At 39.2% G+C, this 26,096-nt stretch overlaps 1 protein-coding gene across 1 annotated transcript in view; it reads left to right on the forward strand.

Annotated features, from left to right (window-relative positions):
• LOC132832558 (butyrophilin subfamily 3 member A1-like) overlaps nt 1-26,096 on the forward strand; it is a 91,585-nt gene that overhangs the window by 18,329 nt on the left and 47,160 nt on the right. Inside the window, exons 4-6 of the mRNA XM_060850649.1 lie at nt 9,213-9,233; nt 10,397-10,432; nt 11,746-11,772. Coding sequence (XP_060706632.1) covers nt 9,213-9,233; nt 10,397-10,432; nt 11,746-11,772 — 84 coding nt within the window. The remainder of the gene's footprint in view (nt 1-9,212; nt 9,234-10,396; nt 10,433-11,745; nt 11,773-26,096) is intronic.

The raw sequence follows: 26,096 nt of genomic DNA on the forward strand, positions 1-26,096 counted from the left end.
GATTTGAAGTCAATATCAGATTAGCTGTATTACGCCTTTATAGAAATGTGACTCAATGTACCAAAATACCTGCTCCTATATTTAATTCATATTATCATATATTCGTATAAACTTGGGATTTAGTTTTAAACGCTCAATATTTTTGGCTAAAAAATACACTGTCGATGTTAAATCGGATTGTTAGTCTGGTTAGTGTAACCAACAACTGTGTTAGAATGAGCCCGATTGCAGAATGTATCTTAGGGCAGGTAAATGTTCATTTGTCTGGGATACGTTCTCTGGATCAAATCCTTGACGGTAACGTAAAAAAAAGGATTCGTTTTCATCAGTAAATGATGTCTCATGTCTTATCAAGCTATAAGGAGAAAGTGAGGTCTGCAGATGCTGGAGATCAGAGTTGAAAATGAGTTGCTGATGAAAATTCCTGATGAAGGGCTTATGTCCGAAACGTCGAACTTCCTGTTCCTTGGATGCTGCCTGACCTGCTGCGCTTTTCCAGCAACACGTTTTCAGTTCTTATCAAGCTATAAACAAACAATACTTGAAAGCATAATCACAACTGAATTAATCACTTAACAGTGGAACAGGCAGGCTGTAGTTTGCTCAGTTCTCTGCTGAGTTATTTCTACGGATTTGGTTATGCAGTCTGACGAGCAACCTTGATGTTTTCGTTTTCAGATAAAGATAAATTAGAAGCAATTCAAAAGGATCTTCGTGAGTTTTTTTTTGTTATTTAAGAGAAAACGAATGTTTGATTTTTGACGTCCCTGTGTTCTTGGTGCACATCAATCCTCCATCGCACTTGTCTTGTTAATATGTATTTGATGCTGATACGTGTGGTTAACTGATGAAATTATCCTGATTATTGCTTGCAAACCCGCAGATAAATTTTATGCTGATTATTTCCACAGTGGAACTGCTACGTCTGAAAGATAAGGGTAAGCGGCCAGGTCTAACACTTGAAACTGCGTCAGATCACCACCATATCTCTCTGGTGCTGGTTCTATCCTTGAATTAGATTACTTACAGTGTGGAAACAGGCCCTTCGGCCCAACAAGTCCACACCGACCCGCCGAATCGCAACCCACCCATACATTTACCCCTTATCTAACACTACGGGCAATTTAGCATGGCCAATTCACCTGACCCGCACATCTTTGGACTGTGGGAGGAAACCGGAGCACCCGGAGGAAACCCGGATGGTCATCCTGTAGACATGCCTGATAACGAGGGAGATTGCAGTAATCATAATGAGGGAAGTGAACTATGTTTCCCTTTAAAGAAACAAGATAATTAATTGCATAAGTATACTTTGAAAAGTAATTATCCGAATGAAATCACTAAAGGCTGACCTGAGTTATCAAATAACAATGAGCCGAACCCCATCGCCATTATTTCTGGTCAAGTGAGACATCAAGGTCTGGCGACTGGGCCGGTGACTTTCGAGAGGAAAATCCAGAGGGTGTTCTTAGACCCTCTTCTAACATTGCCCCAAAAGGTCACCTAACCACATAACGCAGCAATTAAATGTAATGAGTGGTGTGAATACCTCATACCTGTTGCACTACAATTGCCATGGGTGCAGCGGTGGGTTCCTACCACTGGGTGAGCAGGTCTGGATCTACTGGAGTGTGTCGGAATACAACCAAACAGGTTGATTTAAAAAAAAACACTTTTAATGGCTCTGGCAGGTATTAACGACGACATTTTTCTGCTGAAGCAAACAATTTATTCATTCTGTTTTTGAAGGGCAAAACTAATATCTGCTCGTGTTGATTTGTTTACACTGCGGCAAGGGCATAGCACCAAGTCACTCAGGTCCAAAATCAAACACCAAATTGGAGTTTCATCATTGCTTTCAAAAACTATTGGGACGGCAGATGGAGGGATTGAGATAATGTTATACATGTTCAGAAAATGAAAGCCTGGGATTTTGGCAGCTGCATGCAATTCCAATGGTTCTGTAACCATCTATCTCAGCTCCCTCTACCCTTTAACCTGTTCAATCCGCATAACTGGCTGGGGTACAATGGACAGATGTCAGTTTCGGAAATTCAGCTGCAGTAGTTACAGGATCTTAAGTCAAAGTTTCTCCATATCAGTCTGCTTCTGAGCTGGGCTCGATGCTGAACTCAGCAGCTGATTCTTAGCCACAGGGTTTGCACTGGCAGCTGTATGACTGCTAACCATTGACTACTCGTGCCATTTGGACTGGTATCTTTTTTCTTGAATATGTGCAGCGAAATCCTAAGGGGAGGTGATGGTATAGACGAGCAGTCGATGAACTCCAGGGTAAAATTTCTGTTGCTTTGAATCTCACAATGGCAGATGTTGAAATTTGAATTCAATAAAATCTAGTGTGGAGAGTTGACCTTAAGATATTAGTGTCAATTGCTGCAAAATAAAAATATAGTTCTTGCAGTGGAGGGAAGGAAACTTTTACCTGGTCTGGCTACATGTGGCTCCATGCCTGCAGCAAAATGATTCGCTTTGATCTACCCTCTGAGTAATTAGGTATTGGCTAATCGATGTGGATGGAGCAAGTTGAAGTGGAGAGGGGAACCGAGGAAGACTGGCTACAGAACGCTATAGAACTATCTTGGAGTGCCAAAGTCGCAATCTTCAAAGACTCGACTTCTATGGAGCTTAGTAAAGGGGAACAGAGATGAGCACAAACTGCACAGGGGGAGCTGTATCTGACCACGCAAAAATATTCATATTGTGCTGAAGCTTCAATAAAATCACCAGGAGCAAGTTCTTTATCAATAAAAACACACATTTAAAACTGGACAAACCACAGCAAGAAGCCTCACATTCCCCCCCTCCACCCCACCCCCCCCAACCACCAGACTTCCCCCAACCCCCTTCGCCTGAGACATTTGGTGCCACCTGCGCAGGGACAAGTCAAGAACAATATGAGTGAGCTAAGGAGAGACTTCCAGAATCTACTGACTCCTTCAGCAAAGCACACAAGTCAATGATAAAGCCGGTGGAGGAGTTTATTCAGGAATCTGTTGAGGCAGTATTGGATACATTTACCTACAAGAACACTCAGAATCATGATCACACCGCAATAACGTTTGTAAGTTTTGATATGGAAATGGCAATGTAGAGTTTACCTCAATTTTCCTCAGGAAGTATGAGCCATTATCTCTGAATCCTTATTTATTGCATTTAGCTGATGCCTTAAGTACAGAACATGAGACGGAACTTGGTGTACATAATTTTAAAATTCACAAACAATCAATTGGAAATAGAGGAGCATATATGCAGACACAAGACGTTCTCTTTTGGGTGAAATGTCGGAGCAACGAGCCCAGAGAGCTTTGGATGTCCAGGAATATTCATGACTGGATAAGAAATAAAGAAGTGGCTATTAACAGGAACAAATGGAGAAAAGCAATGGAGGCCCTAGAGAAGTATAGAAAGTGAATGGAGAAAGAGATTACAAGAGCAAAGAGGAAGCTTGAAAAACTGTCAAGTAAGATTAGGAAGATTCTGAAAATATTCTACATATGTATCAAAAGTAACAGGATAGCCACGGAAAGAACAGGACACATTAGAAGTTTAAGTGGGAGAGTACTTCTGAGAGCATGGTGGGAATCTGAAATGTGCTGCCTGTGAAGGTAATCAGGGCAAGATGCTTCACAATCATGAAATAAAATTGCTTAGATGTGCACGTGAAATGTCCTAATATTCTAGACTATAGCCAGGTGCTGGAGAGTGAGATTATATTTAAAATTATTTTGCTATTGCAGACTCGATGGACTGAAGTGCCTCTTCTGTACTGAATAATACTATGTATCTCTGATTAGACATTTAAGGGATGAAGGAGTGTAGATTGAAAGTTAGGGAAATGGTATCGAGATTATACTGAATGGAAGAGCAGGTTTGAAGAGTAAAATCATCTACTTCTACTCAAAATTACTTTTTTTTTATTTAGCTCCAGTGCTGGAGTTAAGAAATCACGTTTATCGTTATATAACAATGGGCAATTCATCCCTTACATCTTCAGCACAGTTAAGAACATAGAACATTAGAACGTAGAATATTACAGCACAGTACAGGCCCTTCGGCCCTCGATGTTGCTCTGCCCTGTCATACTAATCTGAAGCCCATCTAATCTACACTATTCCCTGTACGTCCATATGCTTGTCCAATGACGACTTAAATATACTTAAAGTTGACGAATCTACTACCGTTGCAGGCAAAGTATTCCATACCCTTACTACTCTCTGAGTAAAGAAACTAGCTCTGACATCTGTCCTATAACTATCACCCCTCAATTTAAAGCTATGCCCCCTCGTGCTCACCATCGCCATATTTGGAAAAAGGCTCTCCCTGTCGACCCTATCTAACACTCTTGATTATCTTGCATGTCTATATTAAGTCACCTTTCAACCTTCTTCTCTCCCAAGAAAACAACCTCAAGTCCCTCAGCCTTTCCTCGTAAGACTTCCCTCCATTCCAGGCAACATCCTAGTAAATCTCCTCTGCACCCTTTCCAAAGCTTCCAGATCTTATAATGCGGTGACCAGAACTGTACACAATACTCCAAGTGCGGCTGCACCAGAGTTTTGTACAGCTACAGCATAACCTCATGGTTCCGGAACTCGATCCCTATATTAATAAAAGCTAAAACACTGTCAGACAGAATTGGTCAAGTCTTTCTTCAAAACTGATTGTAGCTAGGAAATGATGTTATATATGCCAAAGGCAGAGGGTAAGGTTGGCAGAAGGAGTAAACTATAAATGGTGATGGTCCCAGAGAAAAAGAACAGCAGTTGAGCAGATGAATGGATAATGGTCAGCCAAAGAGAAAGAAAATCTAATTGGGACAATTAGAAAAACTAAAATATTTGACTCTGACAAGAGTAGGGAGAAAGTGAGGACTGCAGGTGCTGGAGATCAGAGTCAAAAAGTGTGCCACTGGAAAAGCACAGAAGGCCAGGCAGCATCTGAGGAGCAGGAAAGTTGGCTTCACAAGCATAAACTTTTCATCAGCTCTTCATTCCTGATGAAAATCTTATGCTTAAAACATCGACTCTCCTGCTCCTCAAATGCTGCCTGACTTGCTGCATTTTTCCAGCGCTACACTCTTTGACTCTGATAAAAGCAGCCCATATAATGTCAAGGTCAATGGTGAGTAAACGACTAAAACTAACAAGTTCAGACTCTTTATTTATAAGTATTGAGTCCTGAAGGTTTCAGCTTCCCAAGCAGAAAATGAGATGCTACTTTTCCAATTTGTGCTGATCCTCACCAGAGCACTGCAGTACCCCCAAGAGAGAAATGTTGGCCAGGGATCATTGTGATGCGTTAAAATGGGAGGCAACAAGATAGATGGGGTCATTTTTGCAGAAAGAATGTTGGCGTTCCGCAAATCTATTGCCCAGTCTGCATTTTATCTGCTCAATGTAGAAGAGAGCACATTATGAACAGAGAATACAGTAGACTAGATTGAGTGAAATGCAAATAATTCGCAGCCTCACCTGGAAGGTGTGCCAGGGACCCTGCATAGTGAAGATGGAGCAACTAAACTGGCAAGTGTTTCATCTTCTGTGACTGCAAGCAAAGGTGCTGTGCTGGCGTGGGCAAGTGTTGGGAATGGAGGAGAAGCGGACCAGGGTGCCGCGGAGGGAATAATATTTACAAAATAGTGACAAGGGAGGGGAGCATAATATATAACTGGTGGTGGCATCCCGCTGGAGGTGGTAATATGGTCGCTCTTGATGCTTTTGATGATTATGCTGATGGGGTAGGAAGTAAGAACTGGGGTGACCTCATTGTTGTTAGAGAGAACAGGGTTAAGGACAGAAGTTAATCACGGCAAAGGGTCATGTCAACTATAGTGACAGCCCCGGGCCAGTGACTGGAGTCCAAGTTTGAGAAAACACATGGACGTTTCTGAGCACACCCTACCCCCACCCTCTACTCAGAAGTAACATAAGCAGAGCAAATGTAATAGAGCATTGTTGGTGGCCAGTTTATCCCCAGAAATGGAATCATGTGTCAAGGAAGGGAAGACAGAACTGAAAGAAGGACCACGTGGAGGTGAAAGTAGGAGTGATATTAGAAGCAAAATGGATCATGTTTACCAAGGTCGGGTGAGAGTAGGAGGCGCACCAATGACCTAATCGAAGCATTGGGCAAAGGGTTGTGAGGAGAGACACAATTATGGTTGTAACAAGGAATTTTCCATGTACCCCACAAAGACAGGCATGACCCGGGCCCATGTTTTTCCCCTGGGTGCACTTTTGGTCTGAAGAAAGAGAGGGCTTAAAGAAAATGTTGTTCAAAGTGAAGACAAACTCGGTCAGATAAAGGAGAGTGGTTTCAGAATTTTTTCCAGGAATAAGTAGAGAGTCATAAAATCATTCTGATGTGGGAGTGACTCGTAAAGTCACTCGCACATTCATGGTGAAGAGGAGGCAGTTGGAATCAGTGAACTGGAAGCGCTGAAACTGACGTAAAGCATCAAAAGAACCGTAGATTAATGGAAAGGGGCAGAAAAAGGGGAGAAAAAGCTCCATTCAAAGTATGAAGAGATGAATGCAGTGCCGCAGAAACAGATAGAAACAATGGATTAGCCTGGGTAGTGCTGTTTTGGCAATTTACAAGAATCGTGATGACACTGTTAGAAAGACCATGTTCTCTTCTTTCTTTCAAATTTCGATCAGTTTTGCAGAGAAGAATAACATGTTTTTCAATCTTTATTCTGCTTGTTTTCACCTCTTCTTTTTAAACTAATTGTGCTATCTGTCTCTTTACTTCTGATGAGTAGTTTCTCCTTGAAGTTGTTATTGCAGCTGGTATTTCCTGGTTCAGACTGCAGTGTGTTCTGCACTGCACTGAGACAAAAACTATACTCCACTTAACCTCCCCCCCCCCCCCCCCCACCACATCCCCCAACCTCCAAAAACATGTTATATGGAAATAGTCTAAACCCTAATTTTTATATTATTTAAACGGCAACAGTAAAGTTCTATGTTCTAGATCTGATTCAGTCGGTCCAATGCTAGGCTTTAATCAAGCATACTTTATTCTTACGACTTAGTTAAAAAAAAGAATAATTAGCATAACTTCACTCCATTCAAATGGCTAACAAGATCCTGTATTATTTAACCATCACACAAGAACCATTCCAATACAGGAAGCATTCTGTAAACGCACCCTTTGGCAAAAATGCAATTCGGCAAAAAAGTGTCTCTCCCATCCAGAAGTTTAAAAAATCTGCCCCTTCCAAATTTTAAAAGGAAGCTTCTCCGTCTAAGACTTCACTTTAGCAACAAGAAGTCAAGCTTTTAGTTCAGCAGCCAGCAGAAATGTTCAATTAACTTAAGTAATAACTAAAAGCTCTTTTGGATCTGTGTGAGCCCTGGCCCCACAATTCATGGGTTTTTTTATCGTGTTATAACAGAAAAACAATCATCGAGAACAAGAAATGTTCATCAACTCCCCTGTTTGCTGCAGATATTTCGGCACCACTGTGACAACACCCCTCAGCAAGAGAAATAGGACAGTAACATCTCTTTAAATTCTTAAAGGCACAGTACTTCCACAATTGCAAGTGAGTGGTTTTACAGTCTGATTAGTTTAGGGATACAAGGCTGCCTGCCTTAGAATATAGAACATAGAACATAGAACATTACAGCGCAGTACAGGCCCTTTAGCCCTCGATGTTGCGCCGCCCTGTCATACTAATCTGAAGCCCATCCCACCTACACTATTCCATGTAAGTCCATATGCCTGTCCAATGACGACTTAAATGCACTTAAACTTGGCGAATCTACGACCGTTGCAGGCAAAGTATTCTATACCCTTACTACTCTCTGAGTAAAGAAACTATCTCTGACATCTGTCTTATACCTATCTCCCCTCACTTTAAAGTTGTGTCCCCATTCCTCTGCCTTGCCGAAATCCATATACGCCACATCAATTCTCATCTACCTGTTTAGTCATTTTATCAAAAAAGTCAGTAAGATTCGTTAGGCACGACCTACCCTTCACAGAATCATGCTGACTGTCCCAGATCAGATTATTCTTTTCTAGATGATTATAAATCCTATCTCTTATAATATTTTCCAACACTTTACCAACAACTGAAGTGAGACTCACTGGTCTGTAATTACCAGGGATGTCTCTACTATCATTTTTGAACAAGGGAACCACATTTGCTGTCCTCCAGTCCTCAGGCACTATTCCTGTAGACAATGATGATTTGAAGATCAATGCCAAAGGCTCGGCAATCTCTCCCTTGCTTCACAGAGGATCCTAGGATAGATCCCATCTGGCCCAGGGGACTTGTCTATTTTCACACTCTGCCTTCTTCATTTGGCTATCATGTGTCGCACACAAAGTGTTATGCCTTGTAAATGAAAACTCTTTAGAAAGATACCACCAAGTGTAAGTCTATGCTATGGTCAGAGAGAATTCCTACCTCCAACATTCTTGTAAAATGCACTGAATGCAGAAGTGAAGCAATCAATAATGGAGTAGATACAAGGGGTGGATATGAGGACTTACAGATGGATTGCAGGTGACAATGGAGATATAAATTATATTATTGGTGTAAGTATAGGGGGAATCTGTTTTCTCTTGTAACATAATAATGCCGTAGATATTAAAATATTATGTGAATATATTTATCATCTGAAGCAGCAAGGTTATGTGTAAGAGGTAAGCAGCATAAATTGATGAACTTGCTGTGGACTTCATCACCGTGGATGGAATGTAATCATGTGTTATGTTTGAAGTGAATCTATTTCCACCATAAATGCAAAAATGTACGTGTAATTTTCGTGCATTTATTGTCTTGAATTCCTCTATTTAGAACTAGAAGAACTCCGAAAACTGAGCAGTAAGCATTGCTACCAAATAAGTAAAATATTTCAAAATTTCTTCTGGCATTATGGAAGTCAGTTATTTAGCATAAACCGAGCACAGCAAACAGAAATATCAAGCGTTTCTTAAGAATTTTTAATCGTGTACGTCAGCTAGCTTTAGCGACGCTAAATAAATGGCAGATGTGCGGGAGTGGGGGGAGTGCTGAGGGAGCGGTGGTAAGGAGGTGGTCGGGGGAGAAAATCCTCTGGTCACTTGGCATTTGATCGGCAATGAGACATCACCCCAGCATTAGTGGACAAGTATTAATAAGCAAAAATAGATGGTTTGATGCATTAATCTAATTGCTTGTTAATGTTTCTCTTCAGATAAATCGCCAGAGGAATGCGGTAAGAATATTTCAATGGGAATGCATGCATTAAAATGTGATTGCCAATTTCATTATATCTGATATGCTTTGGTTACAATAAATGCCGTCATTGCATCCTCACTTTTACAGAAAGAGAACTTCGGAACTGCAAATCAGGCACGTAATTTTACTGTAATACGGTGAAATATAAAGCATGAATATATATACCCTTTTCCGATGCAAAGAAAAGCAATAAAGACATATATCCCACATTGATTCGAGTGAAATTGATAATCATTTGATGCAACAACTAAATTGAAAACATTATAGAAAAACTCAGCAGGTCAGGCAGCATCTGTGAAGAGAGAAGCAGAGTTAATAATTCAAGATGAAAATGATCATTTTACAGCGATTGCAGATGCTATGAGATCTGCTTAGTTTCTCCAGCACATCTTGCTTTCATTTCATATTTCTGGCATCAACAGGATCTTGCTTTTAGTATAGGAAATCATTGGACATTGGTCATAACGAGTGACTAGTAACAATGCAAAGTAGGTCTCAGATTGAAAAATAAGAATAAATGAAACACAAACTGAAACACTCTCATCTTATAGCAATCACTTAAAATCATATGGGAATGCGTGGCAAATGTCGGTGGTAGTATATTTTCGGTAGTACAGACGTAATGGGAGGAACGGTCTTTTCTGTACTGTATCGATCCATGATAATATGGGAGGGAAAACTGTCCAGAATTTTCAGTAACATGCATACAATTTATGTATGCCTGCACTATGAAATATTTTACAGCTCTTCAATCAGGCTGTGCAGCCACGTGGGATGCAACTGTTGACTCCATGGACATAGTTCAAAGCCATGAAGAAAACTAAGGGAGACCAAACATCTATATACCACAGTTGGCGTTGCTTCGTTATTTGATAGGACCAGAGCTTGAGGTTGACAATATATTGATTAGAGAACAACATTCTTCCTCCTTTCCATTAGCTTCTATCTGTTCTAGGAACATAGAATAGGCATAAGCAATCTACAATGTGATTATCAAGCAAATGTCCCACATCTCTGTCCAAAAAAATCAAAAAGTCTAATAACAAGGGAAAATACTGCAAAGCATCAACGACAAATGTAAATTAAAATAGCTTAATCTGAAATATAATTTATGGATTTCTTTTGCATTTCTCCTTTTAGAAACTGATTCGTTGAAAAGAGCACTGAAGAATGCAAGTAAGGGAAATCGTGTTGAATGGTGTGTTTCTTTGAAACCTGACACGAGGAATAAGACAAGAATGTTTCAATCTTGTAGGAAGTCTCCCTTCATTCCTATGTGGCAGTGGCAATTGTAATGTTCATGCATCATCAAATATTCTATGAGCACATATAACGTCATATTACACCTCAGGTTAACTTCTCCTCAATTTGGACTCTGAAAATATATATACCCTAGAATTTTCTGTGAGCCACTTCGAGATCAGAAAGACAATTCTACCTGTGGATTCTGAAATGAACCCAAACCTGTTTCAGAAGAGAGCAGAAAGATGGATCATGTCAGTTACCACTCATTTCATTTATTAAGCCTTCAGTATAAAAGATAGGAAGATGATCCTTGTTTGCACTTCTGCTAATTCTAGGGGTAGAACATTGAAAACTACAGTATGAAGGTGTTCTATCAATCCAAATTGCATATTATCAAACTGTTTATTTGGATGACACGGTGAAATGCACATAGGCATGTCATTTACTACATTTAATTGTCAGCGATTGCTATTAAACATTAGCATTTGCAACGTGGTTCCCAGAGTAGTTATGATATCACAAAGTATCGAGCCATGTACATCAATGAATAAAAGCGATCTCTGCGATATGATTACAGTTGCAGCCAACTTTTCAGTTATCACCTTGCACTACGGACACTGTGCCTTCCATGTTTCATATGCTGGAGCAAATATCTGGGATGCAGCAAAAAACAATTTTCAAAACTGAAAATTGGTAAAAGGCTTGGATTGGCCTGTCATGCTATTTTCAACCAATTTCTTCACCTCTTCCAGTTATTTGAGCTATGAAAAATTTTTTTTGAACACTAATGCGAGGTTAATATATTTCTTTGACAAGTTGTATCATGGAACTTTTCGTGAATGAATTTGAAAATTCATACTTTCCTTCTGCTGGGGCCACATCTGTACAGACGTAAAGCACGACCAACCCAGAGTTTACATTTTACAAATGGAGTAAACCCTGATCATTCTCACGTTAAAAAAAAATCTCAGGTATCTGAGTAGATTTCTCTCGTCTCTACCAGTTAAATACTTAACATAATCAATTCACAGAATCAAATAAGGATAACATTCTTCTTTTTTTTCTGAAAGAGGATGATTTGAAAGCCAAGCAAGAAGGTAGTCTCATTCAAAATGTCATCCTTTCTATCAATAAATCACTTAAACTCTATTGATCATTTCCATTTCTACGTTTTGAACGTAGAAATGCACTGCATTTGCTGAAATGACAATGCCATAATAAATATGTTTCTGCTTTTATTTTAGAATTTGACAAACATGTCAAGAACGATGGTAAGTTGAAAAATCAAAGATGACAACAAAGAATAGAGGCAGTGGGACTTTGCGAGTCATATATAAATTTCAGTTACAAGCAGAGAAGAATAATTTTAACCTCAGCTACCTGTAGACACACCGTTCAGATCAGGTACTACTGAGTTTCCATCCCATCTGGTTTTAGTCGCCAGTAAAGCCCAAATCGGTGTATCCTGTTGAACCCATATTAAAATGAGCTAACAAACTGTAAACAAATTCGTCCTGCAATGTTGCAATCATTTGCGCTTTAGGCTTTAAAAAATGAATGATTCGTCAAAGGAATGGAGGATTGCAAATGCTATGCTTTCATTTACAACAGGGGAAATAGATAAGCCCATTTCAGAGCAATTACGTTCCGTTAGTGATGATGTTTTTGGAAACAAGAGTTATCTAACAAACTTAAAGGTAACTTCGACAAATGTGAATCATGTAAAGAAAGCCAGAACGGAATTCGTGAATGAAAATCAGTTAAGATAACTCGCTTCATCTTTCCAACAAGCACTGGGGAGGGTAACTGGGGGCCATGTATTTGATTGTGTGTACATGGGCTTCCAAATGATGTTTGGTGAAGTGGCGAAATTGGAATAGTTACCAAAGTTACAGCTCTTGAAATAAAAGGTTAACTGTAACGTGAATACAAAATTAATTGAGCGTCAGAAAACGGAGATTAGTGGTGAACTGTTTATTTAACAGTTTAGAGGGGTGTTTACTGAGCGGTCATGGAGTCACAGACATATACACCACAGAAAAAGAATCTTTGAATCAATTTGTCCATGCCGACCAGATATTCAAATTTAATTTACTTCCATTTGCCAGCATTTGAACCTATACCCCTCTATTCCCTTCCTATTCATACACCCCCTTTTAAATGTTGTGATTGTTCCAGCGTCCACAACTTCATCTGACAGTTCGTTCCATATACGCACCTCCATCTATGTGAATGAAGTTGTCCTTTCGGTTCCTTTTATACAATTTCCTCTCATCTTAAATCTAAAACCTCTCGTTTGAGCCTCCTTAACCCTGGTGAATAGAACTTAGCAATTCACTCTATCCATGCCCTTCATGATTTTATAAACTTCTATAAGATCATCCCTCAGCCTCCGATGCTCCAGGAAAATTGCTTCAGCCTAGTCAGGCTCTCCCTATACCTCAAACTATTCAACCTTGGCAGCACCTTTATCATTTTCTTTCTGAATTCTTTCAAGTTTCACAACATCATTCCTATAACAAGGAGACCAGAATTGCACGTAGTATTCCAAATGTAGCATAATCAATCTCCTGTACAGATGCAACGTGACCTCCCAACTCCTATACTTAATGTACTGGCCAATAAAGGCAAGCTTACTAAACACCTTCTTCACTATCCTATCTACCTGCGACTCCACTTTCAAGGAACTATGAACCTACATTCTGAGGTCTCTTTGTTCCGGGACCTTACCATTGTGCATCAGTCCTTCCTTGGTTTGCCTTTCCAAAACGCAGCACCTCACATTTATGTAAATTAAACTCCATCTGCCAATCCCCAGCCTATCGGTTCATCAGTTAAAGGTCCCTTGTATTCTAAGTAAACTTCTTCACTGTCTACTGCACTTACAATTTTGGTGTCATCTGCAAACTCACTAAACATGCCTCCTATATTCACATTCAGATCATTCATATAAATGATGAAAAGCAGTGAACCCATCACCAATCCTTGTGACACATCATGGTCACAGGCCTTCAGTCTGAAAAGCGACCCTCCACCACCACCCTCTGTCTTCTAACTCCGAGCCAGTTCTGCTTCCAAATGGCTAGTTCTCCCACTATTCAGTGTGACCTAACCTTACTAGTCAGTCTATTAGGCGGAACCTTGTTAAATGCCTTAGTGAATTACATAACGATCATGTCCACTATTCTGCTGTGATCAACCCTGTTCATTGCTCTACAATTTTTTTTAACATGCATAAAGCTATGTTGACTATCTCTAATCAGTCCTTGCTTTTCCAAATATATGTAAATCTGTCCCTCTGCGTTCCTTCAAACAATTTCCCCACCACTAATGTCAGGCTCACCGCTCTGTGGTTGCCTGCCTTTTCCTCATCATCTTTCTTAAATAGTGGTTCCACATTAGCCAACCTCCAGTCTTCTAGAACCTCACAGAGAACAGATAAGGAGAAAATTGTCTCATGGGTGCAAGCGTGGAGAACCATTGATCATTTAATCAAGTCTAAGTCAAGAGGACCAGCATTAACAGTCGAGAAAGAAAATAAATAAAGCATGTTTTGAATGGTTAGCTTAATGAAAGAACAACTCGCAATTGTCGTAGAATTATATTCAATCGTAGTTTCTTTTTTTAAAAAAAGAAACTTGAAGAATTATCTCTCCCTCCAGACGTTTCACCATTTTCAATATCTCTATCATCCTTTCATCACCTTCAGTTCTTCCATGAGGACAGCCATAGCTTTTCCAATCAAGTCATACCACTGAAATCTCGTCACTGGAATTATTTGCACGCATCCCTTCTGCCGTCCCTCACGTTTTGACATTCTTTTCTAAAACGTGGTGAGCAAAATTGCATGCAGCATTCTTGTTGCGGTCAAACCATTTCTGTGTAGATTTATTACGGCTTTCATACTTTTTCATTCGATGACGCTATTTATAACAGACACAATCTTCTCTGAGTTATCGGGCACGATAGCAACTTTCCGGCCAGTTTCAACGTATTCCTCTGCTTCTTAGCCCCATCCAGAAGTACTTTCATTGTTAAATATTGTATCTCTTCGTCATTCCCACCAAATCTCTTCAGACTGATCTACATTAAATTTGCTTTAGCAATTCTTTGCCCATTCTACTAACATATCTATCTCCTTTTGAAGTTTTAAACTTTCATAATCGACAGTTCATAATTCTTCGAACTTTAGTGTCATCCACTTTACTCTGTGCGCAGAAGTCTAGAACATTAAAATATCAACAGAATAGTAGAGGTCCTAACACAGATTGTAAGACAACTGGCGGGGAGATTTGTTAGAGCTGCTCGGGCGAATTGAGATTAGATTTCCTACAATATGGAAACAGGCCCTTGGGCCCAACAAGCCCGCACCGACCCTCCGAAGAGTAGCCCACCCTGTCCCATTTTCCTCTGACTAATGCACCTGACACTGCAGCCAATTCACCAAACCTACACATCTTTGAACTGTGGGAAGAAACCAGAGCACCCGGAGGAAACCCACTCAGACACAAGGAGACTGTGCAAACACCACGTAGACAGTCGCCTGAAGCTGGCATTGAACCTTGGACTCTGGCATTATAAGGCAGCAGTGCTAACCACTTAGCCGCCGTGCCACCCAAATTTTGGTTAGTAAGGGGGTGAGGAGCATTTGCAGGTATTGGGAAGTGTCAAGAAATGAACCAATTTTGCAGACAGCAATCAAGTAAATGATTAATCATGGGGTTTCTTGCCACACTGCAAACATTTTTTTAATTTTGTTACTTTGTGTTTCTACGTCCTCATATCATATTGTTTTGTGTGATATAGGGACGTACTTTCTACAGTAAACAATAAATATTTCATTGGAATACAAATTTATTTTGGCCACTCGATGTTCATGATCCTCAGTGTCTTTAATGCACTTTATGTCTCCGATCTAATAGAGGATCAGATAAGAGAGACTCAATTAGGTAAGGTATTTCTTCTTGTGCTAACATTAGTTGTGATCTTTCCTTACACCATAAGGAAAGTTTATTGCTGCAGCTAATTCTTTTCATTATTGTTGATTTAAGATCACACTAATCAATAAGCATGAAACTGCTATAATTCCTCTGCTTTGTCACTTATCTGCAATTATTAACTAGATCAATTAGCATGTGATGGTACAGAGAAAATACTAAAAGATGATTCATGCTTGGATACTTATTCATAAATTATGCATTATAATTTCAGATAGAGAAAGTAATTTTCAAAAACCTAGCCAGTTATGATAATATTTATTCATTGATATACAAAAGATACCTTTATGAAAAAGTCTGGAACGAACAAAAACTCATTTTAATTCTGTTTTATTCTGGTGGTTAGAGAATGCAGTTCCCAGGCAGTCAAAACTAGTGACAAAATTCAACGTCATTGAAATTAGTGCAATAATTAGTTGATTCTGCAATTTGTTTATATTTGAGAATCTTGTCAGTCTCACTTTTATGAACATAATTTTCAAGCGTACAGCTATAAAATTCTGACAAGAGGAAGATTTTTTTGTGTTGTCTTTTTGTTGGACTGGGTGGATTTTATTTTTATGAAGTACAGGATGGATTAGCAAAGGAAGCATTGGAAATAAATTAAGTAAAGAATTGAGAAGACTGAAAAGTAGTATAGAAGTTTTATAGAATGAAGTTCAGATAGTGGACCATTTGTGGTGATAGTTTAAAAAGAAACAGACACTGCATCTTTCTAGACGTTTCAATAGAATTGTTATTGAAGTGAAGTCATAGCTGAAGATTTGGTTACGAGTATAAGCAGAGAAAATATCATTAGGCTTAATAGCAATTCAGAAAGCAGGGATAACGTAAGGGAGTATCTCACCAAATACACTGCAAACAGATGGCAAAATTCATGAATTATTACAATAAAATCAATGGGGATAATGTGCTATGACATATATCTGGAAATCTGTCAGAAAATATATGAAACATGCTGGTAAAAGATGATCCGATTTCCTCTTGTTATTATTGAAAAGCCAAAAACAATTACTAAAAACAAATGACTGTGTGTTACCATGCCTTTCTCCAGTCCAGAGAATCTCTCCGCGAAGTTTCAACGGGAGATTAATGAAGCACTCTCTCACGCTTTCGGATATCACATGGAGTGATTAAAATAAATGTACTGAACTGACTGAATGTCCCGATATAGCGATGCAAGAATATCAAACATTTACATCAAACATGTTCTGCTAAAGATTTCAATTGAATTGGTAAAGCTGTAATTTGGTGCAAAGTGGGAGCAATTCATCAGCTGTTTGCAAAAGCCACAAGAGGCAAGAGAAGCTGATTAGCCTCTGGCTGTTTTTACTTGTATTTTCATATAACACCGCACCAAAAAAAAAGGCAAGTCATCCATTAGAAAAGATGCATTAAACATAGATGTGGTGACAGTATGAAAAGAAATTTAGGACACGTAATCTTTACAGTTTCAAAGAATATACCTTTAAAACTCAGGCAGACTACCTCTGCATTCGTAGAAAACTGGACTCAAGCAGGCTTTCACTAATAAATTCTTCGTAATATTTGTACCACTCAGTTGTCAAGCATTGATTATGTTCAAAAGGATGTCTCAGTCACAGTCCTTTGACAATCAAGCGCCAAGCATCAATGCTCTGGGTGTCACCATTGAATACAACATTAACAGAATCAGTCATATAAATTCTGTGACTGGAGTTAGTGAGATTAGAGATGTTCTGCAAGTAATTCACTTGCCTCATGATTCCAGAAAAGCTTTATAAGAATCTGTCAGCCTCAATTTTGGAGTGGCTTGGACTAAGCTCCATTTTGCAATCAGAACAAAGCATGTTACTGAATAGTCACACCTTCTACGAAAGCAACTATACCATCCCCCATCAGCACACAATTGTTTAGAAGATGCCATCTACATAACACAATATAAGCAATTCTCCATGTCGTTATTCACTACAATTTTCAACATAGCAACTTGTATCACCTATGTGGACAAAGGCTTCAGACCATGGGAACTCTGGCAATATCAATTTTTCCTCCAAGTCAATCATCACTGAAATAAATCGCAATTTCTCAATCACTGGGCCATAATCCAGGAACTCCATATGTAAACATAGCGCGTGGGAACATGTGGATCAGACAGGCTACAGTTGGTCGAGAACGATCCTTGGCCTTACCATGATGCGTCCATCCTAAGAATGAAAAGAAATGTGTGTAAGGAAGCAAAGACTAATTTGGCCCGTGTGTACTGAAAGATTCCTTTAAATTTCGTGTGAACTGTGCGAATGACAAATCGTAAAAGCTGTAAACTTATGTAAGTGTTAATGTTAGCTGCTGATCTTATGGCTTCACCACATTTCTAGTGAAGTCAACTGGCAGAGTGGAAATTCATCCGATTTCAGATTATGTGATATTATAATAAACAGTTTGCAAATAAACAATTCTTCTCTTCCTTCATCCAATTGTTTATTATAATAAGTTGGATGAAGGAAGAGAAAAATTGCTTATTTGCATATTCGGCAATTTGTCACGGATGTCACGAGAACCAGCACTCAAGGTGAAAAGATCACAAAACAATATTTCCAACTAGACAGAAAAATATTGAACAGGGCAATCACATTGCTTGATTGAGAGTTTGGTTCTGTTGAGTCAACCTGCATAAATGGTCTTACATATTGGGGAACCATTAATGAAAATATCTTAACCTCATTAAAATTTACTGGGTCATATGCACAGCACACGCGGAAATTAAACATAGATGACTTGATGATTCTCAGTATTCACTTGTAGTATAAATGGTTTTCTTCCCGCAGAAGTATGAGCCTCTTGCACATGTAAATTATCGTGAATCAATTATTTATGCAGGTTAAGGAAATAAAATTGAACATATATAATTTGCTAATATATTTGTCAGAGCGTCAGAAAATAGAAGCCATTCGCAAGAATGTTGGTAAGACCACTCAACTTCCGTGAGTTGTATACTGTATGTCTTTTGCATTTGTTAATTAAAAGATCAGCCCACACTCCACCTGAATTGTCACACAGGAGACAGAAAAAAAACACAGAGAACGTATTTCTATCTCCAAGCTTACCAATCCAGAGAAATACTTGAATTACTTTTTGATCTCCCTCTCTTAGATATTCGACCACATCCCACGATCAGAGAGTGGCAGATAGAGAGATTGGAGTATAACGATTTTACAGTCTCAAATCCATCCCTGATCAAGATCACACTGGAGAGCAAATGAATGAAGGACGGTTTACTGTAGTCTGTAAGTATGGATTAGAGTGGTGCTAGAAAAGCACCACAGTTCAGGCAGCATCCAAGGAGCAGGAAAATCGACATTTCGAGCAAAAGCCCTTCATCAGGAATACAGGCAGAGTGCCTGAAGGGTGGAGAGATAAATGAGAGGAGGACCACTCTAATCCAGAATCTGGTTTCCTGCATCTGCAGTCATTGTTTTTACCCTGTAGTCTTTAAGTGCCGTGGTATCTCTGTGAACGATTGAACTCGTCAACTCAGCCACTTTCCTAACATTCACTGAGGGAGAATGGTTAGCAAAAAGTTGCTAGTTGGGTTACGCAATTAATCCAGGGGATCCACCGCAGCAAGGTCAAAGTTTTCGGGGACCTTTCAGGAAAATTTCGCACAGTAGCTGGATCCTTTTGATCATCATTGAAATGCGTGTAAAAAATCTTTGCATATAAAATCAACAAGAAGGAAAAGAATATTGACCAAGTTTGTCTAGTGATACCACTGCAAATAAACTTACGACAAAAGCGAAATTAGCAGGTGGCTATGCAATTCAAATTAATGATAATAGTTCAACTTATGAATTCATTCAACCGAATAAACAGTTATAGACTAAAAGACAAAATACAGTTTGAAAAGCATTTTAGAGAGTGGCATATATCAAGAAAGAGAAAAATGATACAAGCCATTCAATCCACTTCCTGCCTCATACGTCTTCAATTCTAAATTGGAACTGCCGAGGTTGCACAGTGCCACATCCCTCCCCCGAGAGGTTTCAGAATGCAACAAGCTGCCCTCATCAGGCTATTTGTCTGACGTCCCTGCCGACATAAATGCAAACATTTAGCAAGTGAGCAAGAAGTCAACAACGACGTCTCCTTATTCTGTATAATCTTTAAATCTAATATCCTCATCACATCATTTTAGAGTCATAGAGTCATAGAGATGTACAGCACGGAAACAGATCCATCATTCCAACACGTCCATGCCGACCAGATATCCCAACCCAATCTACTCCCACCTGCCAGCACCCGGACCATATCCCACCAAACCCTTCCATTCGTATACCCATCCAGATGTCTTTTAAGTGTTGTAATTGTACCAGCCTCCACCACTTCCTCTGGCAGCTCATTCCATACACGTACCATCCTCTTCGTGAAAAGGTTGCCCCTTAGGTCCCTTTTATATCTTTCCTGTCCCACCCTAAACCCTCTAGTTCTGGATTCCACCACCCTAGGGAAAAGACTTTGTCCATGTATCCGAACCATGCCCCTCGTGATTTTGTAAACCTCTATAGGGCCATCCCTCAGCCTCAGACACTCTAGAGAAAACAGCCTCAACCTGTTCAGCCTCTCCCTACAGCTCAAATCCTCCAACACTGACAACATCCTTGTAAGTTTTTTTTTTCTGTACCCTTTCAAGTTTCAAAACATTCTTCCGATAGGAAGGAGACCAGACTTGCACGCAATATGCCAACAGTGGACTAACCAATGTCCTGTAGAGCTGGATATTCTGCACTAAGATGGCACTTGTCCGTAGCATTAGGTAGCATCAAAGTATCTGCGTCAGAAGTTCAATGATTGAATCCCACTCCAGAATACGATAGTAACACATTATTAGCTCATAATGTTAATAGGGACCATGTTAAAATTAATAGGATGACTACCCCTTCTGAGGTGTCGATGCTAAGTGCCATGACTGCAAGACCCAACTAGTCAGCCAATGTGTTACGGGGTGGCGCCCCATCAAGCTATGACCTCTTGTAATAGCCTAGAGATGTGTTACAGGAAAGGCTGGCTAGAAAAATATGCATCGAATGCCACAGGACAACCTCTATCCACTTGCAATTCTGTAGGGTTCTCTGGATGTCAAGGAGTTTGTAGATTGCCGTAAAGCTGTTATACCTATTTCTGAAATTGTTCCGACAGACCGATTCAGCATAGAATTATTTTTTCAAGTAACTGTAACCCATTCGACGGTGTACATGTTATCTTTTACAACATCCTTTCAACACAAAGTAATTTTGTAATATCTCACTGAAATGCCCTTTTCAAGTGCAGAATCTATAACATTACTGAGGCAAAGTGGTTATACAGATGAGCACCGTATAGAAATGAAGGACCATAGAAACAAACGCAGAACAAACGCAGAAACTACTGCCAAGTCTCTGCCGAACTAACAGCATCTACGGAAAGAGAAAAGCACTATTAACGGTCACCTTGAACACGATTGACAAGAACAGGAAAGTGTAAGGTATAGAAAAAACATTTAAAGCATTCAAATTTTGGGAGGAGATTTGTAGCTCGGGTGCTCGTTGTTGTGGTTCTGTTCGCCGAGCTGGGAATTTGTGTTGCAGACGTTTTGTCCCCTGTCTAGGTGACATCCTCAATGCTTGGGATCACCTAGACAGGGGACGAAACGTCTGCAACACAAATTCCTAGCTCGGCGAACAGAACCACAACAATTGAAAGCAATATTTTAAAGACAGGGAGGAGAGGGAGAAATGAACGCCAACAAATGCTTGTAGTGCAGTGGAAAGCAAGAGAGATGAATCAGCAAAAGGACCGGCGGCAGCCTGAAAAATTGAGGGCAGCTGTTGTGTCCTGAAATTTCTTAATTTGGGGGAGATAAGTGGTCGTATGAGTCTGGGAGGTTCTCATGCTTAATCGAAAAGCAAGAATATTATGCGAGTTTGTGGTGGTGGTCAGTAGTTGCAGCTGAATCTTATTCACCTACTCCTCCACACTGCAGGCAGAGTTAGCGTAATTTTGTAACTGTGAGCTGGAATTGATTTAGCTTTCTGAGTTCAGGGCATAATGGCAGCCTCTTAATTTTGAATATATACCGTCACATTTGAACAGTCGTTACAACCTGATCCACTGGAATATCTAGATCTATTTATTATTATGCATATTACCGTTGTTTTTATTGTTATTACTTTCACAATTGCATCATAGAGTACTGTAAACTGCTGATGACACTACTCTGAGATTTGTTTCTTTCAAGAGGAGATACTGCGTCGGCAAGGCTCAGGTACAATTTTTAAAAAGCTGTGTTGAAATATTAATGGGTGGGGACATCAAAAGTAAAATTTTACATTTAATGACATGGTACAATGCGCCTGTTTTTCAGTTATATTCTGCGCAATGGTATTGAATGACAGGAGGTGTATCTCAGGACTGATTGATTTGATGTATATTGAGTTACTTACCTGCTCATTGCACCACACTGAATCTACTTTTCTACTTATCTTGTAGACTTGAGGTCCACTTGTCTACTTTTGGGAGGTTGGAAGAGGGAAATTATCTGATAATGCATTAATGAATACACGTCTGCAATTTTAACAGTGTTTCCAGCGGGGAAAAAAAAACTGCTCGTCAATCTGATCCCGGCCACGAGATATCGTAAATAAATTACAGCTTTTGAAAATGCCAACTTGTCCATCTGGTAACAAATATAAAGCAGAAGGATATTCTTAAAATACTGAGAGCTCGGAATTACAGAGGATCAGTCTGTCCTCGACCATGAATCAAAAAAGCTTATTAGGTAGATCCAGAAAGTAATTAAGAAAGCTGACAAAATTTTATCTTTTATCAGAGGGATGACTGCACAAGCAGTTATGGACGTTATATTTCAGTTGAGCTTTTTTTTTAAAGCGAATACACCATCTGGAGGACTCTATACGTACTGAACATTAAGAAGGAAGTAAATTCATAGAGGACAATTCAGAATGGGTTATAACAGTAACGTGTGAAATGGGGTTGTTTTATGATGAAAGGTTAGCTAGGTTATCCTTGTATCTACTGGACGTTAGAAGAGTACGAATGACTTGATTGAAACATATAAAATGCTGAGGGGACTTGAAGTGGTGGATGAGGAGAGGATATTTCCTTTTGTTAGACAATTTAACTAGGAGCCACAAGTTACTAGTCAGGGCTGTACCAATACAACAGAGACTGGGCGACATTATTTTCTCTGTGAAAAGGGTCATCAGACATTGAAACTCTCTCTCTGAAAGCTGGTGAAAGCACTCCTAAAATATTTTTAAGCAGAGGTAGTTGGATGTTAAGAATGGTGTGAGAAAAAGAAAGAAAGATGGTATTTTTGAAAGGTGAAACAAGCTGGAGAAGCCGAATGGCTTACCCTAACTTCTGGTTCACATTCTCAGATGCAATAACAGTATCATAATGCTTCGCAACTACGTGGACACAGCAAATATTGTAGTAGTTAGAATTCATTCCTTAATTATCTTGAAAATTTGGCATTTATTGAGATGAAAACACTCCAAAATTCCAAAATTTTCACCCAACAACAGTGAAGAAATAAAATGCTAATGCATAAATTAAAGTAATAAATTTCCATAAGGTGCAACAACAGTATTATAAAACAATGCATGTTTGCACAGATGGAACCATATATGCTCAGATTCTTTAGCATTTCCTAATTTTTATATTAGACAAAAAAGGAGTCGTGGCCAATTGGCAAGTCCAAATGCCCAGAAAAGTGGTCACTCGTTAAGGAACGAGTAGCAATTCATTCAATTCAAAGTCAGTTAGGGATTGTCAATAAATGCTGACTGATCAATGTTACCCACAACCCATGAAATATGTATGGTTTTGCAAAGCCCAATATTTCAATCAAAGGCTTTACATGTTATTTAGGTAGTTAAGGGTTTATATTTCTTGCAACCCGTCAGTATTTAATTGGGACAGAAAGAACGAATTGCTTAGGGAAAAAAGTACCTTACTGTTGGAACCAGGCACTAATCCACATCGAGACCTTGCAGTTGCGGTCCATTCGATTCTAAGATAGTGTTCTAATCTGAATTAAATTGTTTTAACTAATTTAGAAAGGTGAGGACTTGGAGCCAAAAAACGGAAAATAAAACGAGTTCAGTTTCAAAAATATGTACATGTCTTCTTTCTCAAGCAGTTGCCTCCAAAGTTACAAAAGAAGAGGTGTTTGGAAATGCAAAATGGCAATGCATTTCTATTTCAATAAATTGAGCATGAGAGTAAAATAAAAAGGGCCACTTCACTCATAGGATTTCATTCCTCTGAGGTATACTAACGAAAAAGCAAAGCACCGAAATTGAAATCTCCTGAATCCTGTATCGAGAGTTATATATCCTAAATGTTGCTCCCAGGTAGAATTTCTAAAATCCAGGCAAACAGATAAAAAGTTTTGAGTTTACTATTGCCCTTTAAGTTAAATGTGAATGAAAGTTTGGGTTATGAAAGGCAAAGGTAATGTAATGCTTCATGATTTCCTGAAATGTACTTGACCTCTTTCCATTGAGAATATCTATTCTAAACCATTTTGCCATATCACGAATAATGTAGATTTTTTTTAAAAAAACAAGTCTTCGGGTCAAGCTTTGCAATAATAATTGCTGTCGGTGGTCGATTCATTTGTTGTAGATGTTGACAGCGAAGCAGCAGCAGCCCAAAAAGATGCAGGTAAGGTATCGAATGTTGATATTAATTTTTGTCTTTGATGCTTCCTGCGGGGGAGCAATATCATACAGTGAAAAGCCCAAAGCTTCTCACTGTAGAAGACGAGAAAGATAAGAAGATGGGAAAGGAAAAAGCAGAGAACCAAGTTACTTATCTGGAAGAGAACTATCGAGAAGAAGTGGTTCAATTTGTTTCTAGGTGGATTCACAAGTGCTGAGGTCAATTGCGCATAACTTCCTAGAAAAATGGCACTTGAGAATTGAGTGAGGCAGAATATTAGAGCATTTTCATTACATCAGGGACGTGGGTTGTTTTTAGCTGGGCCATAATTTATTGCCATCTGAGGCAATATTCCTGATATAAACATTCTGAGAGATAGCGAAAAGAAAAATGAGACCAACAAGGTTCCAGTAGCATAACAGATTAGGAATCAACATAAAGTAACACTAAAATGTTAATGAAAGAGATGGTTGAGGAATGTTTTTACCAAGTGAAGAGCAGCGTGACGATTTGCTGCTGGAGATGGAAGGAGACTATAGCTGTGATCCTAATGTTGCTTACATGCGTGTTGACCAAGAAATAATTCATGTCCGACCAGTAAGCAACAGGTTTTTCAGGCTACTGCATCAAATAAATCAAAGATATAAAGGAGATGTTTTGAAAGATTGCTAATAAGGGTTACACTCGAAACTGTTCCTCCTGGTGCTGCCTGACTTGGTGTGTTCTTCCAGCCCCTTGCCAATCTTTAACAGTAAAACAGATGTCCCTTCAAAGGATTCAAAAAAATCGAAATAATTATATCCCTTATTCAATAAAACCAATGTGAGGTGGTATTCTCTGTTAAGAAAAAAATACAAGAAGAATTGAGTATTAATCCTTGCAATTTAAACGTGTCACAAAAGAGTCTTGTACATTAGTATTTAAATGTGCCCCAACAAGTTAACAAAATAGTTAGCAACGAAAATTAGATTTTGAGTGTTATTGGCATAGAAGACAAAGGCCAGGAACCTTCATAACAACAACTTGTTTTTAACTGTGCTTGCAACATTCACAGATCTTTTCCGTGTGTATTGTTAAACAGCATTGACACTAAACCATGTAAGGCAATATTGGTCAAATGGTCTCAATCTTGGTTAAAGGGATAGGTTTTAACGACCATCTTAAGGCAAAGAAAAGTAGGGAGGTTCTGGAAAGGGCTTCAAGAATTGGTATGCGAGATGGAGCAACTGGAATACTCAAGAAGCTAAATTTAAAATGATGCAAACATCTCAGATCGTCGTGGAGTTAAGAAGCTTAGAGAAGTGGAAGGATGAGCTGGTGGATGCAATCAGTTAGACTGCACTATCTAGTCATTTGATAGACACACAGTCAACAGTAGTATTACAAAAGGAAATGGAGAAAGGCTGAATCACAATCCATAATAACTTGAAAATTAAGGTAACGTCTGATGGTGGGACAATGTGGGTCGGTAAGCAAAATGAGGATAGTTGAATGAAACTTGACGTGAAGTAAAACATAGGTAATCGGGGTTTGTGCATGATCTCAGGTTTGCAGATGGTGGGATGTGGGAGTCTAGTTATGAGTTCTTTGGAATACTGACACCAAATGAAGCAAAGGCGTAACTGCGGGTTTCACAAATTTGGTTTTCAGAAGCAGATGACCTAAAATAGGGAATATCCAATGACGTATTAGAAGTGGAAAATGTTGCCTCAGTCGTGGCTTGACCACATGCTCGTCTTGGCATTAAATCTCACACCAAAGGTGAGAACGTGTCAGTTTAGTCTCAGACTGCTGCAGGACAGAAGGAAGGATTATGGAGCTAGAGCATAGAATTTGTCGTGGAGACTGACAAATACAGATTCAGAGTTCCAAAAATGTGTCAAAAGAGAATTTCT

This window comes from Hemiscyllium ocellatum, chromosome 35 (genome assembly GCF_020745735.1).
Source record: "Hemiscyllium ocellatum isolate sHemOce1 chromosome 35, sHemOce1.pat.X.cur, whole genome shotgun sequence".
In the NCBI taxonomy this organism is placed as follows: Eukaryota; Metazoa; Chordata; class Chondrichthyes; order Orectolobiformes; family Hemiscylliidae; genus Hemiscyllium; species Hemiscyllium ocellatum.